General features: G+C 48.3%; 1 protein-coding gene across 1 annotated transcript in view; it reads right to left on the bottom strand.

Moving 5' to 3' along the window:
• Positions 1 to 7,311: 7,311 nt before the first annotated feature.
• Positions 7,312 to 17,421, bottom strand: part of snx7 (sorting nexin 7) — a 30,499-nt gene continuing 20,389 nt past the window's right edge. The window contains exons 8-9 of the mRNA XM_085362577.1: positions 14,795 to 14,947; positions 7,312 to 8,796 (exon numbers count right to left, since the gene is read on the bottom strand). Of these exons, the coding sequence (XP_085218703.1) occupies positions 8,722 to 8,796; positions 14,795 to 14,947 (228 nt within the window). The 3' untranslated portion in view covers positions 7,312 to 8,721. The remainder of the gene's footprint in view (positions 8,797 to 14,794; positions 14,948 to 17,421) is intronic.

Raw genomic sequence — 17,421 nt, 5'->3', positions numbered from 1 at the left:
CCCACGCCTGGCCCGGCCTCTGCTTCTGCTTCATCCTCGCCTGGCCCGGCTTCTGCTTCACCCACGCCTGGTCCGGCCTCTGCTTCTGCTTCATCCTCGCCTGGTCCGGCTCCAGCCTTCGTGTCTTCAGCATCGCCTGGCCCGGCTCCAGCATCCTCGTCAGCATCGCCTGGTCCGGCTTCTGCTTCAGCATCCTCATCAGCTGCCTCGTCTGGTCCAGCCTCTGCTTCGGTCTCGTCTGGTGCTGCGACGGCCACGCCACCTTCGGGTCCCAAACTGCCGCCTCGACATCGGCGGTCATCTGCCAGGCCGCTGGTGGAGCGTCATCGTCAACATGGACGACCTCCTAGACGCCGCCGCTGCCTTCCGCGCGGTCGGCCTCCAGACTTCTGTTATCGCCGCCGTTGCCGTCCGCACGGTCGGCCTCCAGACTTCTGTTATCGCCGCCGTTGCCGTCCGCACGGTCGGCCTCCAGACTTCTGTCATCGCCGCCGTTGCCGTCCGCACGGTCGGCCGCCTGAACGGTTTCCCTGTTGCCGCCGCTGCCGTGTGCACGGGCGGCCCCCTGAACTGCCTCCACTCCGCCACCGCTGCCTTCCGCTCGGTCGGCTTATGGATCTGCGTCGCCGACGTGGCCGGCCTCAGAAGATAAACTGTCCTGGACTTCTGAGCTGTGAGCCTCTGGGCCGGCCTCCTGAACTGTGTTTTGTCCTAGTACTCCAGCATGTGTGTTTTTGTTTTGGACAATTCCCTCGGTCCGCTGGAGCTTGTTTTGTTCGGTGTTGCAGGTGTCACAGTGTCATGCAGATCCTGTTTAAGCAAAAGGAAAATATCCTGAAATGAATCAACAGGCTGCTTTCTAGAAATAATGATCAAATCTTTATAGGTTTTATGAAATATGTTATCCAACTTTAAACAGTTCATCGTTCAATCATTTGGCACTAAGATCAAATGTTTTAGATTACTGTGCTGCAGTGGTACAGTCAGTGAACAGTCGTGTAATCCCCACTCAGCAACACACCGGCTGAGGAACAAACTCTGGTAATCGGCACATCTGTTCCGACACAAGTCCCAAAATGTTGATGACTGAGCATGCATCAAGACACTAGAGACACCAGCAACCATAGTCAACTGTCTTCCAGGGACCAGAGCAGGCGACACTGAGGGAAATGTAAAACTGCTGGCTAAGGGTAAACGTAAATTCAGTAAAATCATAATTCACATTGGCAGTAATGACACCCGGTTACGTCAGTCGGAAGTCACTAAAATCAATACTGAATCGGTGTGCAACCTTGCCAAAACAATGTTTTCTCTGGTCTCCTCCCCAATCAGACCAGGAGTGACATGTTTAGCCACATGTTCTCCTTAAACTGCTGGCTGTCTGAGTGGTGTCCAAAAAATAATTTCTAGATAATTAGGAAATTTCTGGGGAAAACGCAGTTTTTGTTAGGAAAGATGGCATCCATCACACCTCTGAATTTGGTCAATTTTATTACACAACCCAAAACATGACTATCCAGTGTTGGGAACAGGAAGCAGAAAGACATTTAATCTGTTATTAGACTCAATTGGCTTCTTTCAAAATGTAAAAGAGCTCACCCACCACAGTAATGAGACTTTTTTTGACATCTGGCATAGAAACTGAACATTTAACAGTTTTCATGAAAACCCTGTTTTGTCTTTTCTGGACTGTAAAGCAGTGGGGAACAGAACTCAGACACACTACGTCCTTCTATAAGCTCATTAGATGGAAACTAAATAGTGTCTCACTAATTTAGAGAAAACTGTAGCCTAGAAATATAGTTGTTGCTTTATAAGAAAGCCCTCCACAAAGCCAGAACATCTTACTATTCATCACTGATTGAAGAAAATAAGAACAACCCCAGGTTTCTCTTCAGCACTGTAGCCAGGCTGACAAACAGTCAGAGCTCAGTTGAGCCAACCATCCCTTTAACGTTAACTAGTAATGACTTCGTGAACTTCTTCACAAATAAAATTTTAATCATTAGAGAAACTTTTACTATTACTTTACCTAAAGTGTATCATGTATTGAATTGTGTGATTTTGTCTGTTCACACAGCTCTCTCTTAGTTGTTTTTCTCACTTGTTTGGTATATACGCTTGGATTCTTTCTGTTTTCAAGATTCAACAGTCACATGTACATGTACAAGTACAACGCGCAGTGAAATGTATCCTGACACACTCCTCGACTGTGCAAAAGGGGCGAGAAGAACATTTTATACATTAAGTGAATATATACATCGGGATCACTATGTGCAGCAAGTGGGTGAATTGTGAAAATTTTAAATTAAAAATCTGAAATGTACATTGTTGTTAAAGTGTGTTAAAGTGTCTAGAAGAGAGTCCTGTCTCAGTCACATGTGTGTGTGTGTGTTATGGTTTAGGGCCTGGGGATAGAAGCTCCTCTTGAGGCTCTCTGTCCTTCCCCGGTTGGTGCAGAACCTTCTGCCTGACTGCAGAAGTTGGAGCAGTTTGTTGCCAGGATGGGACGGGTCCTTCAGTGTCTGAGCTGTTCTGGTCCAGAAACTCCTGGTGTAGATGTCCTGAAGGGGGTGAAGCAGTCCTGCAGCAGCGCTCTGCTGTACGGATCACTCTCTGAAGAGCTTTTTGGTCCTTAACACAGCTGTTCCCAAACCAGGATGAGATGTCCTGTGTGAGGATGCTCTCCACAGCGCCTGTATAGAAAATCCTGATGACTGGCAAGACCCTGAACTTTCTCAGTTATCGTAGGGGGTACAGGCGCTTTAAGGCTAAAATCTTGGACCTTTGTTATGGATCGGTGAAGAATACTTAATACTTAAATCCCTCCCACTTCCTCCGCTGAACTGTTGTTATGTGGTCAGAAGAATCTGTGCTTACTTTGCAGGAATGTTTTAAATGTACAAATTGGGAAGTTTTTATCCAGTCTTGTGGAGATGATCTTTGGTGGATGCTACTAGCTCATCTGCAGTTTTTTGTAAAGACATGATTATACCCCTAATCGTGTTAAGGTGTGCCTTAACAATAAGCCACGGGTCACCAAAAGCATTAAATCCTATTTAAGGAAAAAGAGACTGGCTTTTTTTAAAGAGGGGGCTGTTACTAACTTTCTTGCAGCCACCAAAGACCTGAAAACCAAAATCCTGAAAGCAAAACAGAGCTACAAAAACCTTCTTGAAAGCAAATTGGCTGGAAAAAAATGAGGGTTTGTCTGGACTTGTATGAAAACCACACCACAGCCACCAAGTGTGGTTCAATTTCTTACTCTTAAAACCCCCAAATTACTATCCAAAATATACAGAATGCTTTCTAAAACAGATGAATCAATATCACTTCCTATTGCAAAATGGGAAGCGGATTTATCAGTTAACTTAGACCTAAACTTCTGGTCTCAGATTTGCTTAAAAACCTTTGATCTAATTAGAAATCCCAGTCTTCAATTAATTCAATACAAAATATTACATAGAGTGCACTATACAGGTCATCGGATGTTCAAGATGGGCTTTACGTCTACCAACAACTGCTCACACTGTCAAACCAACTCACCGGACAATTATATCCACGCTCTTTGGTTCTGTCCACCAGTTCAGAAGTTTTGGCGCGAGATATGTGAAGACTTATCGAAGTGTCTGAAATGTAACATTCCAACTTCCCCCTTAGTGTGTTTGTTGGGCAGCTTAGATAATGTCACTTCAGAAAAGAATATAGCCCATATGGTTTTCACTGCCCTATGCATAGCCAAGAAAACTGTCCTCATGAACTGGAAAAATAAAAATAATCTTAATTCTAACCAATATAGAAATTATCTATTAGATTACATTAGTCTTGATACAGCCTCTGCCACCACATCAGATCAATTGCTCTGGGCTCCTTTGATCAGCTCCATCACCTAGTGGGGGTAGGGGGGTCATAGTTTGGTCCCACCTTCACTGTTGTGATTGGTGTGGGGGTAGGGACAGGCTTAGGGAGTTGGGGGATTCCCCAGGAGCATCTTCCTTGGAGGGCTCAACCCGGGGTAGCGGTCATGGCCTATTAAGGGCTCTGTTGGCTCTTAGGTGACGGTTTCCTCGTGGCTGCGTGCAGCGGGGCTAGGGGAGGGTCTGTGCTGACGGATGTGGCTCCGTCTCTGGGCTGGGGCCCTGGCCGGGCCTCGGGGGCTTGGGTCCTGGTTGGTGTGTTGCCGGGGTTGTGGGCGGGTGGGTGTATGGGGGCCCAGCCCTGGCGCAGGGTGCCGCCAGTGCATCGAGCCACCTGGGGGGCTCTTCAACTGGTGGGGGAGGCTGTTACATCTTGCAGGAGGTCTCCTCTCTTCAGGAACTCTCTCTGCAGGAGGGGGCGATATAGGAGAGGTGGAGGAAGATCTCAGCCTGGGCGTCTATTGTCTCGTGTAGTCTGGAAGATGAGTGGATGACGGGGTGGGTGCAGTTTTCTCTGTGGTGGGGTCGGGTGGGCTGTCCCGGGCACTGTGGGGCCAGGCGGCGCTGGTGTACTGGGCCCCGGTCCGGATGGGCCTGGGCCCCCTTTTCCTGGCGGGTTGCAGAGTATGGGGGTGCCTACTGGGGTCAGCGGGGGGAGCAGGAGGGACTATGCGCTTACCTGCTGCTCTCTGGCAGGTAGCTCCATGCCCTCCTGGGTTTTAAATGCACCTTAGAACACACATGCATCAACACTACATATGAGTGGGCGGAGCGAGGTTTGGAGTCTTCACACACCCCTGTTCCCTGCGGCCTGTTGGAGCGGGGGGCCAGGAGGAGGAGTTGGCTGTCCGATTTAGGTCTGGAATGTGGGGCCTCCCTCCTGCTGCCGAGTCGGGGCGGTCTGCTTCTCTCCACCACAGGGAAAAGAGTAACACCACCTGGGTCTGGGTGCAGTTTCCCCCTCCAGGGGCAAAGGTACCTAGACCCGGGGTATAGAGTATGTTTGGGGAGATTGTTGTGTGACACTCTTTGTGTCTGTCTCCACGTTGGTTGAGTGTGGAGTAAGTGCATATGAGAGCATGAGGGTGGGGATGGATGTTTGTATCTGTGTGTGCCTGTATGTCTGTGTCTATATGTCAGGTTGGGTATCAGACGTCACCACTCCCCCTGCCAGCGGCGGACTCCCTCAGACATCGGTGTGTTGGTGGTTCTTTGTGTCCGGGGATGGGCGTCCAGGTACACACCGGCTCACTCCTTGGCGGCCGCTTATCGGGGCCTGGAGCCTGGGGCTCGCTCGGGCCCCTTCGGAGGTGGGGTGCCCCCGGCCTCTCGGCCTGGGGCTCGGTCACTCAGGCACAGCTGGCTGCCGGCGGAGCTCACGGGCGCGTCACTGCAACCCCCCTTGGCTTCTGCTCTGCGGCTGCTGAGTGAGCCCTCATCTGGGACTCTCCTCAGCTCTTTCTGGGACAGTGGCGCGGCTGCCCCTCTGTTGGTCTTCCTTGGTCTCTTGTGTTCTGGGGGCCTCTGGATGTCTGGAGTTTTGATCTCCTCCATACCTGCTTCATGCCCTGGAGGACGGGGCTGTGGCCCCCCCACACCCTCTAGCAGATCACTACATGAAGAAACTTTTAAAAACAAGCGCGTCCATGCTCACAGGTGTACACACGGGTGATCACACCCACAAACTACACCCTTTTTGGCTCCTACCTCAAAGCACACTGTGTTCTGTTGATCTTATGTGCTGCACAATAATGTTTAATATTTAGTTTTTACTGTTATATTCCCATAGATCATCGTGATGTTGTTTATTGTATTGCTTTTTTTTTCTTCTGCTTGTTTTCTCTTTTTTTCTTTCTCAACAGGTGATCCAGGTGATTGATATACATATTTTTTGTCTGCTTATTTTATTGTTTTTGGGTTTTTTTGCCCTTTATCCCCGTCCCTCTTCCCCGCTGTTTTTCTTTCCCCCTTTCTTTCTCCCCTTTCTTTTCCCCAGTCAAATCTGTCCCGTATTTAGCAAATAAATCCGTTGGGCATCTTTCTTTGCCTTTAGACCATAGGTGTCAAACTCTGGCCCGCGGGCCAAATTTGGCCCGCAGCCTAATTACATTTGGCCTGTGAAGCCATACCAAATTACTATCAGAGCAGGCCTACTGGTATTATACAGTATTAAGCTTTGCTTGTTCCATATTCAGTTTTCCAGCAAAACTTATTTGAGTCCATAAGAAAAGATTCATTCTTAAATCTGGAGGAAGTTTTTTTTCAATAAATATTAACGTTAGCCCGCGACTTTGTTCCAGTTTTGAAGTTTGGCCCACTGTGTATTTGAGTTTGACACCCCTGCTTTAGACAATAATTCTGATGGCAAAAGAGCCAAACGGGACAGGCAAAAAAAAAAAAAAAATCTGATTTTAACGAGGATATTTTGGAACTGAAACTGAAACATACTCAGCACTTGTTGTGTCCACATACTATTGCATTTGTTCTGTAGATGCATTTACCAGATGCGCTAGAGGGCGCTAGTGAGTATGTTTTTGTCGTGGTGGTATTTTGGAAGAAGAAAAAAGAAAGAAAGGAGTTATCTCCGGTGATCCTCTGTTCCTACCTGCGTGTGTGTGTAATGCCTGCTGAACTAACACCACACAACAAGTGGCGACGAGAGTAGTGGTGATTAAGTTATGGCTCTGCTCTCTTTGCAACCCCCGGCTGTGTTCCTGGATTGTCCGGGCGAACCGAAAATTCCATTTGCTGCATGGAAAAAGTTGTTCGATAACTACTTGCTTGCGATCGGGGGCAATGACTTTGCTACGGAGAGGAAGAGGGCCCTGCTAATTCATCATGACATCGTCAGAGGAAGGGTGACAGAGATCTATACTATATTTAAAAAACTTCACAAGTCAGGAGCAGGAAGACATCAATCTTTGACTTTATCTGTACATCATCAGCACTCTCAGTGTTACATGTTTCCATTTAAACACAGGAAAGTCATTCATGTGCGATGCTGCTCCAGCCTGATGACACAGAAGTAGGCATCACCTCAGCTTGTGGCCTGCTCACAATGAAACAAACTTTGCTGACTGGTTTAATCTTCAATATGCTGCAACTCCAGCAATGTGAGATGAGAGCATGCAGGGAACTGAACCTGCACGTCTTCCCTCAGTGATACGGGCAGCATGTCTAAACTGAAATCACACACCGGATCGCGATGAACTGAATATTCACGCTGAAAATCTTTATTGATATGCATTTTAATTTGCTGAGAACAAAACTACTTAGGAGCACGCCCAGATGATGCAGGGACCATGCTGTCAATGGACGGTCCACCGACTGATGACCCAACAGAACTCCTGCTGCTGCTCTACACTCCAAAAAGAAGACAAACTCTGTAGCGTCACATCAGTCTTTATTGTCAGTATCTCAAATCGTGTTATTACATATTATTTTTCACAATGATAAAAGCAGTGAGCAGAAGGTCCACAGTATGAAACGGTGGGTGGAACAGCTGGAACGGGGCCGCTGTAGTGCAGATGAGTAAACTTGACTAAAGCTTCCAGACATCTCCAGCAGTGTTGTCTGCAGCTCACATGCATCTGATTCAACTTGCATCACACGTGAGGTTTGTTAATGAAATGTGAGACATTTGTTTGGTGCATAACTTTGGCAGAGAGCTGTCTCCCGACCTGCAGTCGAAGTTGGCAATGAGGACTCAGATTTTCAACTTTCAGTAGCTCGTCTTGATAAAAGTAGACGAGTTCATCGCAGCTGTGCTTTTATGTCTCTGGTTCACTATTGTTACCATTAGCATGGACACATGACTCAGACCATCACGTTTATAATCTCCAAAAGACTGACGCTTTATCATTATTATTATTTTAACACAGGGCTGTAAAACTGTAGTGCTATGTATGGATGTTTCCTGCAAACCCATCATTTCCTCATCTTAATGATTGATAGTAACAGGACAGAAGCAGGTGAGTAAAGACGGAGCCTGAAAACGGCTTTGCTTTTCAATTACTGACTGATTACGTTTCAGCTCACAGATCCTTTGGTCGCTTCAGTACGAGATGCCCGTCTGGCTTAAACACGCTGCTGCACACGTGCAGACAGCAGCAGCTGTGAGGAAACACGACTCTTTGGTGAATCTGCACAACAACGTCGGGCTGATGTAGCAAATACGACTGCCACAGGCTCATCATCACCATCATGAGCCGTGTGTCTGTTGTTGTCTACCATCACTTCTATACAATTCAGAACTTACTAAAACTACTGCATCACTAAAGACTAATAAACATCAGAATTTCATTATAAACTTTAAATATTAAAGTAGAAATCAGTATCAATGTACCATTTATTACAAATTAAACTTCAACTTTGTTGTTGTGGCAAAATCACTGAGCAGGATGTTCTGAGGCTCTACCTGATCGTCCCTGCTTTGTGTGAAAACGCCTCCTGCTGCCAAATCCACGAGTTACCCAAGGACACCTGAGGGCATCCTTGTCACCTGACACAGGAGCCAGCTGCTAGCTGTGGCCGCCACTGTAGGGAACATGCAGCACAACAACGACACAGAGAACCTGTGCCAATCACACGGTTGGTGCGTGTGTGTGTGTGTGTGGATTACAGTGCTGGTTTTAGTAATGTTGGAATGGTCAGACTGGGATTCAGCAGTTTGCTGTCAGAGGAGCAGAGACAGAAAGCAGTGGGCAGTGGTACATTCGTACATCTGAAGGTTTTGCTGGAGAGAGCGGTGTGTGTCATGTGGGGGTTGGGGGCGGGGGCGGCGTCGACCTTTGAACTCCACATTTTAAGCAACGTCTTCCTGGCCTCCGCCGGCCTCTGCTCTCTGTGACACCAGGAACGACTCCCACACCGCCAGACACTGAAATAAAGACGGACAATGTTAATATTACTACGAGCAGCAGCCACGTGAACGCTGGGTGGAGAACGAAACTTTGTCTTCAGCGCACAGGGAGCGGCAGCTCGTACTCACGGTCCTTCCATCCACGAGGCCTTCAAAGTCAGCTTCATCATTGTTGGTGGAAAACTGACAAAAAGCGTGAACGTAGAAACTATGACTGACATATTCACTGTCACTTTGACATTAACTATAAAAATTGGTCGACGTGGATTTTTATTGTTTACATGTCATATTGTAAAACCACATAAATGTGTTTTTGTAAGCCCAGCACACCACAGGAGGCAGAGATGGACAGAGGGACTGATCATCGAGTAATCACCGAGATAATCTTTAGTTATGTCCTTCAACATACTGAACACGGATTTAAGATATCGCATTTGACCTCTGACCTCAAGTCACACCTGCCTTTGTTTCAATTTGACCCCAGAGTGTGTCCCATCTTTAAACACAGTCAAGAGAGAGAAGAAATACTCAAGCTCGTCATCCATGACCTGCTCCTGCATCATGTTTGTGAAACCAAAGTAAACCTGTGTTGTTGGTTCTTGGCAGCCCCGTCACACCCAACAGTGTGATGAACGCCCTCATCATTTCGTGTGTGTGTGTGTGTGTGTGTGTGTGTGTGTGTGTGTGTGTGTGTGTGTGTGTGTGTGCGCATCACGGCAGCTATCAAAGAGGAGCTGGTCGGTAAAAAGAAAACATTAGGAGATGACTATTTCAGTGCTGCAGCGTTACACTCGTTAAAATGACGTTAACGCCAAAGCTGTATTAACGCGGCAAATCTCCGTTAACAAGTTACCGCGGATCGCCCCGTGCGTGGGGCTGCACGGCGTCAATGCTTAGCGGTTACCTCGTTGACACCGTGCAGCTAGCACTGCTAGTATTTTCACCAACAGCGCCATAAAGTGCAAAATGAAGAGTGTGTGAAACTGCGTGCTGTGTCCCAGACCGCGAAGTCTCCGGCCTCCTGCCTCGAAACAAACTACTTACAAACTCCTACACCGTATTTTTCGGACTATAACCTCACACTAAAATCCTTTCATTTTCTCAAAAATCGACAGCGCGCCTTATGTATGAGTTCTGGTTGTGCTTGCTGACCGCGAACCGATTTTACGTGGAACACGGCGCTCAGCAATCTGTCAGAAATGTTTAGTACGACTTTGGTAAAATACGAAGTCGCACCGCTTGATGGATTGGAGCATTACAGCTGCAGTAGTCAGGGGGAGCCTCGCAGAGTGATACGTACTGTGCTTCAACGTAATATTACCGTACTGTGTGTGTATAAGGAGCACAAATGGCTCCTGTAAGAGACACGGTTTCAAACTCCAGGCTGTCGGCAGCAGAACCTTTGGGAACAGAGCAGCTGTGAAATCTTTGTTATTCTGCTCAGCGTCTGTTAGTTTACATTTGACTGCACAGTTGTGAGCTCTTTGTTATGCACAAAAATAACATTGTTTTCTTTTATTTCTGGAGAATTCTTATTTAATAAATGCTGATCATTTATTTCGGAGTAATTTTTTCATGCCTGTGTGACATCTGGATCACAGCTTTGACTAAGAACTCTTTGTTCTTACTTTATGGCTTTAAAAAAACATCGAGATATATATATCGTATATCGCCATCCAGCTAAAAAACATCGAGATATGAATTTTAGGCCATATTGCCCAGCCCCCCCCCCCCCCTAAAAAAAAGCAGTTACCTTGATAGCAAGAAGCCATGAAACCACACAGTGAAAATGCCAAGCACACACCATCACGAGCAGACACACTCAAACGCCCGTGTGAGGCGGACATAAAGTTTGTGCGAGGCAGAGTCAGAGCCTCGCGACAGCGCAGCACGCCGTCGCCTCAGACAAACGGCGTCATGACAACCAATCCTAACAGGCTGCTGCTGCTTTCTACTTCCACACACATCACCTTGTCCACGCGTGCACGCACACGTCGGGTATTCATAGCTTGTGGGGACATGTAATTGGCATGACGCTTTCCCTCGCCACTTACCCTTTAACCTTTAACCTAACCATAACCCAACTGTGACCCTGACACTAAAACCACATGTTGAGTCTGACGAATGGGACGAGAGGACGGTGCACAGTCAGAAACACGGCCCTGACTCAACTCTGACCTCATTAGGAAAGCCTGATCAGCTGACAGCTCTCCTCCACACTCATTGGTGCTCAGCAGGTGACCAGAATCAGGACGAACACACAGAGATGGGCAGGGTGTGTTGGTCCTGTCGTAGCACAAAAACATATAATTCTTTAAAACATAGACAGAGAAGTACCAGAACTCAGAGCGGGCTGGTATTCAGCTGGTGTCAGGAACAAACGTGGGGCCAGCTGGTGAGCCGTCATCACCCTGCTGCCCCCCTACTCACTCTCCACCTGCTCGCCAGCCTGTTCATCACCACTGGAAGCAGGAATTAGACATGTCCCTCAGTGTAATCCCACCTCCGCTGTGAACCACTTGTTACGCTTACCGCAGCCCTCGTACGTGCCCCGCAGACACTCGGCCACCTGCAGCTTCCTCACCAAAGCTCCTCTCTCACCTGTGTGCAACCTTTGACCTCTCTACTTAGTACAGTTCTGCCAGATTCTTCTCATTTCTCCCATCATGCATCCTGTCCAGATGCCTGGTGAGTGCAGAGAGAGAGGATGCCCAATAAGATAATCTACTTAGAAACCAAACTGTCATCTCAATATCTCCATGCGTTTGTTCATCAGGTCACATGGTCATCCCCTCCTTCACTGCGCACACTTCACCCAACTAATCGCTTGCACTTGCTCAATTTGTACTCCCACAGAAACCATGGATTCAGGGTGTTATTTTTTTTTAAATATTATATTTATGTATATACATTTTTTATGGCGATCTGTGCAGAGTACGTCTGGACATCCCGAAGTCAAAACGGGTCAAAGGGTAGCGGACAAGTAGAGGAAGACGACCGTCGTGCCAAACATAGCGATACAGAGTGACAGCAGCATCAGGAAGACGAGACGCTGCAGCAGTACCACAGGCTCAGACATGATATTTCTATTTACAGCAGCACTTCTCCAGCACACTGTTGCTATGAGGTAACCATAGAAATGGGCTCTGCCATCCACAATGAAGGCAGAGCTCATAACTGTGTATCACCATGACAGTCAGCGTATCAGTAATAAGACAATAACTTTAACTAGTTAGTCACATTCTTAGTGTGACTACGTAACTTCTTCTGACTCTGATGAACAGATCGTGAGTGAACTTGTTCTGTTTGATATTCTCTTGCCTGTCCTGCATATGACTGAGTGGACTCGATGCATTAAGCTGGGCAGACACTGGGCGGTTTTTTCAGTCACGTATTCAGCTTCTGCTCGAACTGCACGTTGTTAGGTCACGATGCAGGTCGCACACTATACGGCCCGATGCTCTGATGCGACCCGAGTGCTCACACTGTGCGTCCATAACATGAAGGTTATAACAGAAAATCGCTCTGTCTTTCACTCACACAGACACACACCACCATCAACTTTGCTAAATTGCTAATGAAAAACATGATCAGGCAGCTGTGATTGAGCAGCATGTAAATCCAACTATTTTCACGGTTGTTGTGGTCGTGATAATTTTTCGAGGCCACATGGAAAAGGCTCGGATGAGCTTTCCAAAGTTCTACAAGTTGTGCCTCCATCGCTTGTGTCCAGATCACACGCTGCACAGCCGTGCTGCGCCGTCCTTTTCGCTGATATTTGTGTTTGGGCGTGCGCAGTGTGAGAAGCTGCGGTGACACCCTCACGACGGTCGTGAGGATTTCAAACCACGACCAAGCGATTGATGATCGGGAGCTGGTCGTGAGGTGTTAATCGCTTCTCGTTACGCCGCGTATACTACACGACGCACGATGAAGGCCAAAATCGGGCCGATCGCCAAAACGGTCGCACGACTCAAAAAGCGGCTCAAAATCGCACAGTGTGAGCCCAGCTTTAAAGGATCACATCGACTGTTTTTGACCTGATGTAGCAACACACAACACAACACCACCCCGGGCAGGGATAGCTCAGTAGGTAGAGTGGTTGCCCCATGATCGGAAGGTCGGGGGTTCGATTCCCCTTAACAGCTACCCTGAGGTACCCCTGAGCAAGGTACCGTCCCTACACACTGCTCCCCGGGCGCCCAATGGCTGCCCACTGCTTCACTGAGTGAATGGGTTAAATGCAGAGAGCAATTTCCCCACGGGGCTCAATAAAGTACAATAATGTACACACTTTCTTTCTTCTTTTCTTCTTCTTCTTCTTTCCTTGATCTCTCCATCCTCACTCCTTTACTTCCATCTATTTCTGAGTCCTGCCTGCATCGCTCTTAGCTGCCATCAAATCCTCCCAGGTGGAGGTTTCTTATTAGACTCTTATAGCCTCTCTGGGCTCCAGACCAATAAATCATTCACAGCCCCCATGGCCACACTGGCCCACATATGCACCTGAATAACAATATGTGCACGCAGCCTCTGCTCAGATGTGCACCCCAGAGCACACGGTGTGCAAACACCAAGCTCTTTAAACGTCGCTGTGCAGAGTTTCACAAAGTCACGAATGAGCCAGTGAAACGATCCCAGCTCAGGAAGCTCAGGCCTGCCCACTTATCCCACTGCCACTCTGATTACTGCGTGTCCACTGATGCCCTCACTCGGGCTATTCTCCCGCCCTGTAAAGAGTAGCTGTCATTACTTTCTCAACACCTCCCCGTGCTGCGGTTCAAGACAACACAAACGGCTCTCACACCGAACCAAACCGTGCCTCAGCTATTACACAGCGGAGCTTGTGCTTGCAGTGATGTAGCACTTCTGCTGAAGAGGCCTCTGATGTGGAATAAATATAGAAAACAAGGCCAATGAGACGTGTGAGCCAAAGAGGCAAACACTGTCCAAGACTGTGGACGCACTTTTTCTCTGCTCACTGTTTCTGAGTGCAAAACAACTTCCCATAACTTGGCTCCTTCCCTCTTGGATTACACCCACACAGAGACGCGCCTGTTTCACTCCTAGCTTAGAGTAGATGACAGGAGGCAGTTACAGCTCCTTTCACCTATCAGCTGCATTGCCTATGATAGGATCAGACATCAGGACTTTTTAAACAGAGACCTGATCCAGACTTGCTGGTTCCACTGGATTCTGAAAAAGGACTTTTGTCCAGGCTCTCACACACGTCAGCTCTCTATACTGGGCCTCCCAGTACTCGGGTCTACTTTCTTGTAAGGTGTAATAATCATAAAGCCAGGTCAGGTCCAGGTCTTATGTGTCTAATCTAACACTAAACAATGTGGGAGAATCCAGCCCGGTATCTGATCCAGGACCAGCAGCACACACGGCGCTCTACAGCAGTAAGACCAGTCCAGCCTTTGTTCCACTGCTCAGTGGAGCCGAGAAGAATCCACAGAAGACGTGTTACATTGACGAGTGGGAGAAGTTTCATCTCCAAAGCTATGAAAGAGGTGGAGTCAGCGTTCTACCTGCAGGATGTGGCACCATGAAGTCAAAGAGCTGACGTAAGCACAGAGGGGACTGCAGGCAGAGCTGCTGCCCTCTGCTGGAGCACAGAGGAGCTGGGGGCGTGTCTGGGTGGAGGCTGCAGGGCTACAACCAACTGAGTGAGTGCTGTAAGAGCTTTCTGCTCCACCAGCGTCTCTGCTTCAGCCATCTGCAATAATATCTCCGTGCTCTTCACTCAGTTTACACAAGCATGCACTCAGTCAGCATGCACTCTTGGGCAAACACCACACACATTTTAATGACTCCAGATGTGAAAATGAATGGAAGTCTGTCATCAGTACAGTCAGAGTCATGTAGGTACAAATGGACTCTGAGCCTCAGCTGCTGAGCACACACTGCAACAGCAGCAGCTCAGGCTGCTCTCACACTCACCTGAACACACAACGCTCTTCGATACAAACCAAAGTCAGGTGCTGCGTCTAAGCTTCTCGCGTGAGCTCACCTTCTCGTAGTACTCCACGTTCTTCTCTGCAGCAGAGATGAAGGCTGATCTGAGGTCAGTCTTCATGCTGTGCTGCCAGCGGACCCAGTCTCCCTTCAGGCTGTTGTTGGCCTGCTCCATCCGATCTGCCAGGACATCCACCTCCTCCTGAAGCTGCCGCCAAACACACGTTATGCTTATTGACATATTACTGTTCATTATGGAAGCACGACGCCCTGATGTATCCCTGTGCTCCTCCCACAGCACGCCTCTGTGCTAACACAACAGCACCTACTACACTTACCTATGCAGGTACATGTACTTGTACCTGTGTGCGTGTGTGCTTGTATGCAATTGTGTGAAGCTGTTTATTCCACACCTATTTTCACCTGGCAAAGCGTTTACACACACACACACACACACGCACACGCACACACACGCACACACGCACACACACACACACGCACACACACACACACACACACACACGCACACACACACACACACACGCACACGCACACACACGCACACACGCACACACGCACACACACACACACACGCACACACGCACACACACACACACACACACACGCACACACACACACACACACACACGCACACACACACACACACACACACACCAGTGTAGAAGATGAAGCAGTTACAGCACAACTTCATGTCACTGTGAAATTATATTTAGGTGCGTTACTGTGGGAGCAGAGTGCATGCTGGGAGTTTTCCTGCCACAGACACTCACCTCCCAGTGAAGCACATGAAAGCCAGAGGTCAGTGTGTGCGCTTCACTTAGATAACAGTGCCCCCTCCTGGCCACAATACGTACACACACGTACACACACACACACGCACGCACGCACACGCACGCACACACACACACACACGCACGCACACACACACACAGCCTGTGGAATACGTGACTCATAAAGTCGAGCATTTCTTCCCATCAAAGGTGACGTTCTAGAAGGAAGTTTAATGTCTGAGGAGCCTCTCGTCTTATTGGTCAGCGTAGTCAGCTGACACAGACTCACACACAGACTGCGTGCTGTGTCCAGCAGCTCAGTCACATGTGACTACAGATTCCACTAACCAATCAGATCCCTTCTCAGCGCTGCAGCTGTATGATGGGTTCAAACAGCAACGCTCCAAAGCTGTTAGTGGTTTTGGGTTCACAGTAGACAAATCAAGAGCATAACAGCATTCACTTTCAAAATAAAAGACCTAAAGGATGTGAGAGGTAAGGGCCTGCTTATGATAGCTGGATGCTCAAGCCTCTGTTTTGACCTCACTGCTTTTGCTGGTGCTGGTTGAGCAAATTATTAGTGGGTGCACAGGAGGTTCTGGTTTCCTTGGTGACGAAGAGCCAGCTCCTGCAGCATCCTGTGTGACTGAAGGGAGGTGAAGGAGCAGGCTGTTAGATCACATGTGGACCAGTCTGAGCTCATCACAACCTGCAGCTCTGGAGTTCCACTTCCACTGAGGCCATCAGTGGAAGTGGGTTAATGAATGTAGGAGCAATAACAACGTATAGTGAAAGCCCAACAACCCCACAGCAGGATGAGCCGCAGTTTAAAACAACCACAGTGTTTAAAGAGTCTCCTTCAATAAGCACATTCATAACTGCATTAAGGCCTCGTTTCCTATGAGGCCAATAAAACTGCACAGAAGCTCAGAGGGAGTCTGGATTCACTCAGCCAGCTGCACAGTGATGCAGTGAGCTCGGCTGTATCGCAGCTGCTGCCCAGTCGCTCACAGCATTTGGCTGTCAGCTAACTAACTGATGAAATTTGGTCATAATGACGCAGGCTTTAGGTCAAATGTAAAGCAGCCACATGGAGGAAGCACAGCCAGTGGGTCAGCAGCTGTCAGGACCAGATGTGCTGACAGATGTGAAGATCAGTGCTAGCCCGCACAAGCTGGACTCCTTCTGACGTCCTCTTTGATTGCCACGAAGAAACATTTAGAACAACACTTTCCCAGCATGCACAGACTGTTTTGTGCTTCCTGTTGAGAACAGCAAATGTTGGGAAGTTGAACAGCGTGATTAGACCTGATCTCAATGATCTGATCAAACCTTTCTCTCCAACGCACAACGCCAGTATGTCCACTACGATGCACTGTGTGAGTGTGTGTGTGTACACACACACACTCACACAGCATGTTTGTGTGGATGCTTATGTGGTTGTGCATGTCTACAACCAGGTGGCATGGTCGTAGACATGCTGAGCAGGTGCTGAGAACTGTGGGCCGCACTGAGAGACGATGTGCACTTTAAAGTGTGTACTTGGAGGTAACACTGCTACACAACACTGGCTGTTTGGAATTACATGGACACATTCTGCACATATGACTTGATTGTCTGAATTTGTGGGCGGTGCCAACTTTACGAGCAATCTGTCCTGCTCTCCGTCTTCCTCACCTTCATCGCCCATTACACCAGTAGACCCCAGCAGAGACAGAGGCAGCGTTTGTTACACTATGCTGTGAGCGAGACAGAGCAGAGAGCAACACAAGCACGACTGACAGCAGCCGCAGAGACCTGCCGGGTCCACGCCCACAGAGCAGCGAGACCCGTTTCCCTCCCAGTAACGCCGCCACAGCACCTTGAAGCTGAATTTTTACCCAATTTTTAC

Source organism: Diplotaxodon limnothrissa, linkage group LG9 (genome assembly GCF_057381915.1).
Source record: "Diplotaxodon limnothrissa isolate DT_005_m linkage group LG9, D_limnothrissa_male_GT1.1, whole genome shotgun sequence".
NCBI classification, from domain to species: Eukaryota; Metazoa; Chordata; class Actinopteri; order Cichliformes; family Cichlidae; genus Diplotaxodon; species Diplotaxodon limnothrissa.
Note: the sequence above shows the minus strand (reverse complement) of the source record. Positions and strands in the feature narration are given on the sequence as shown.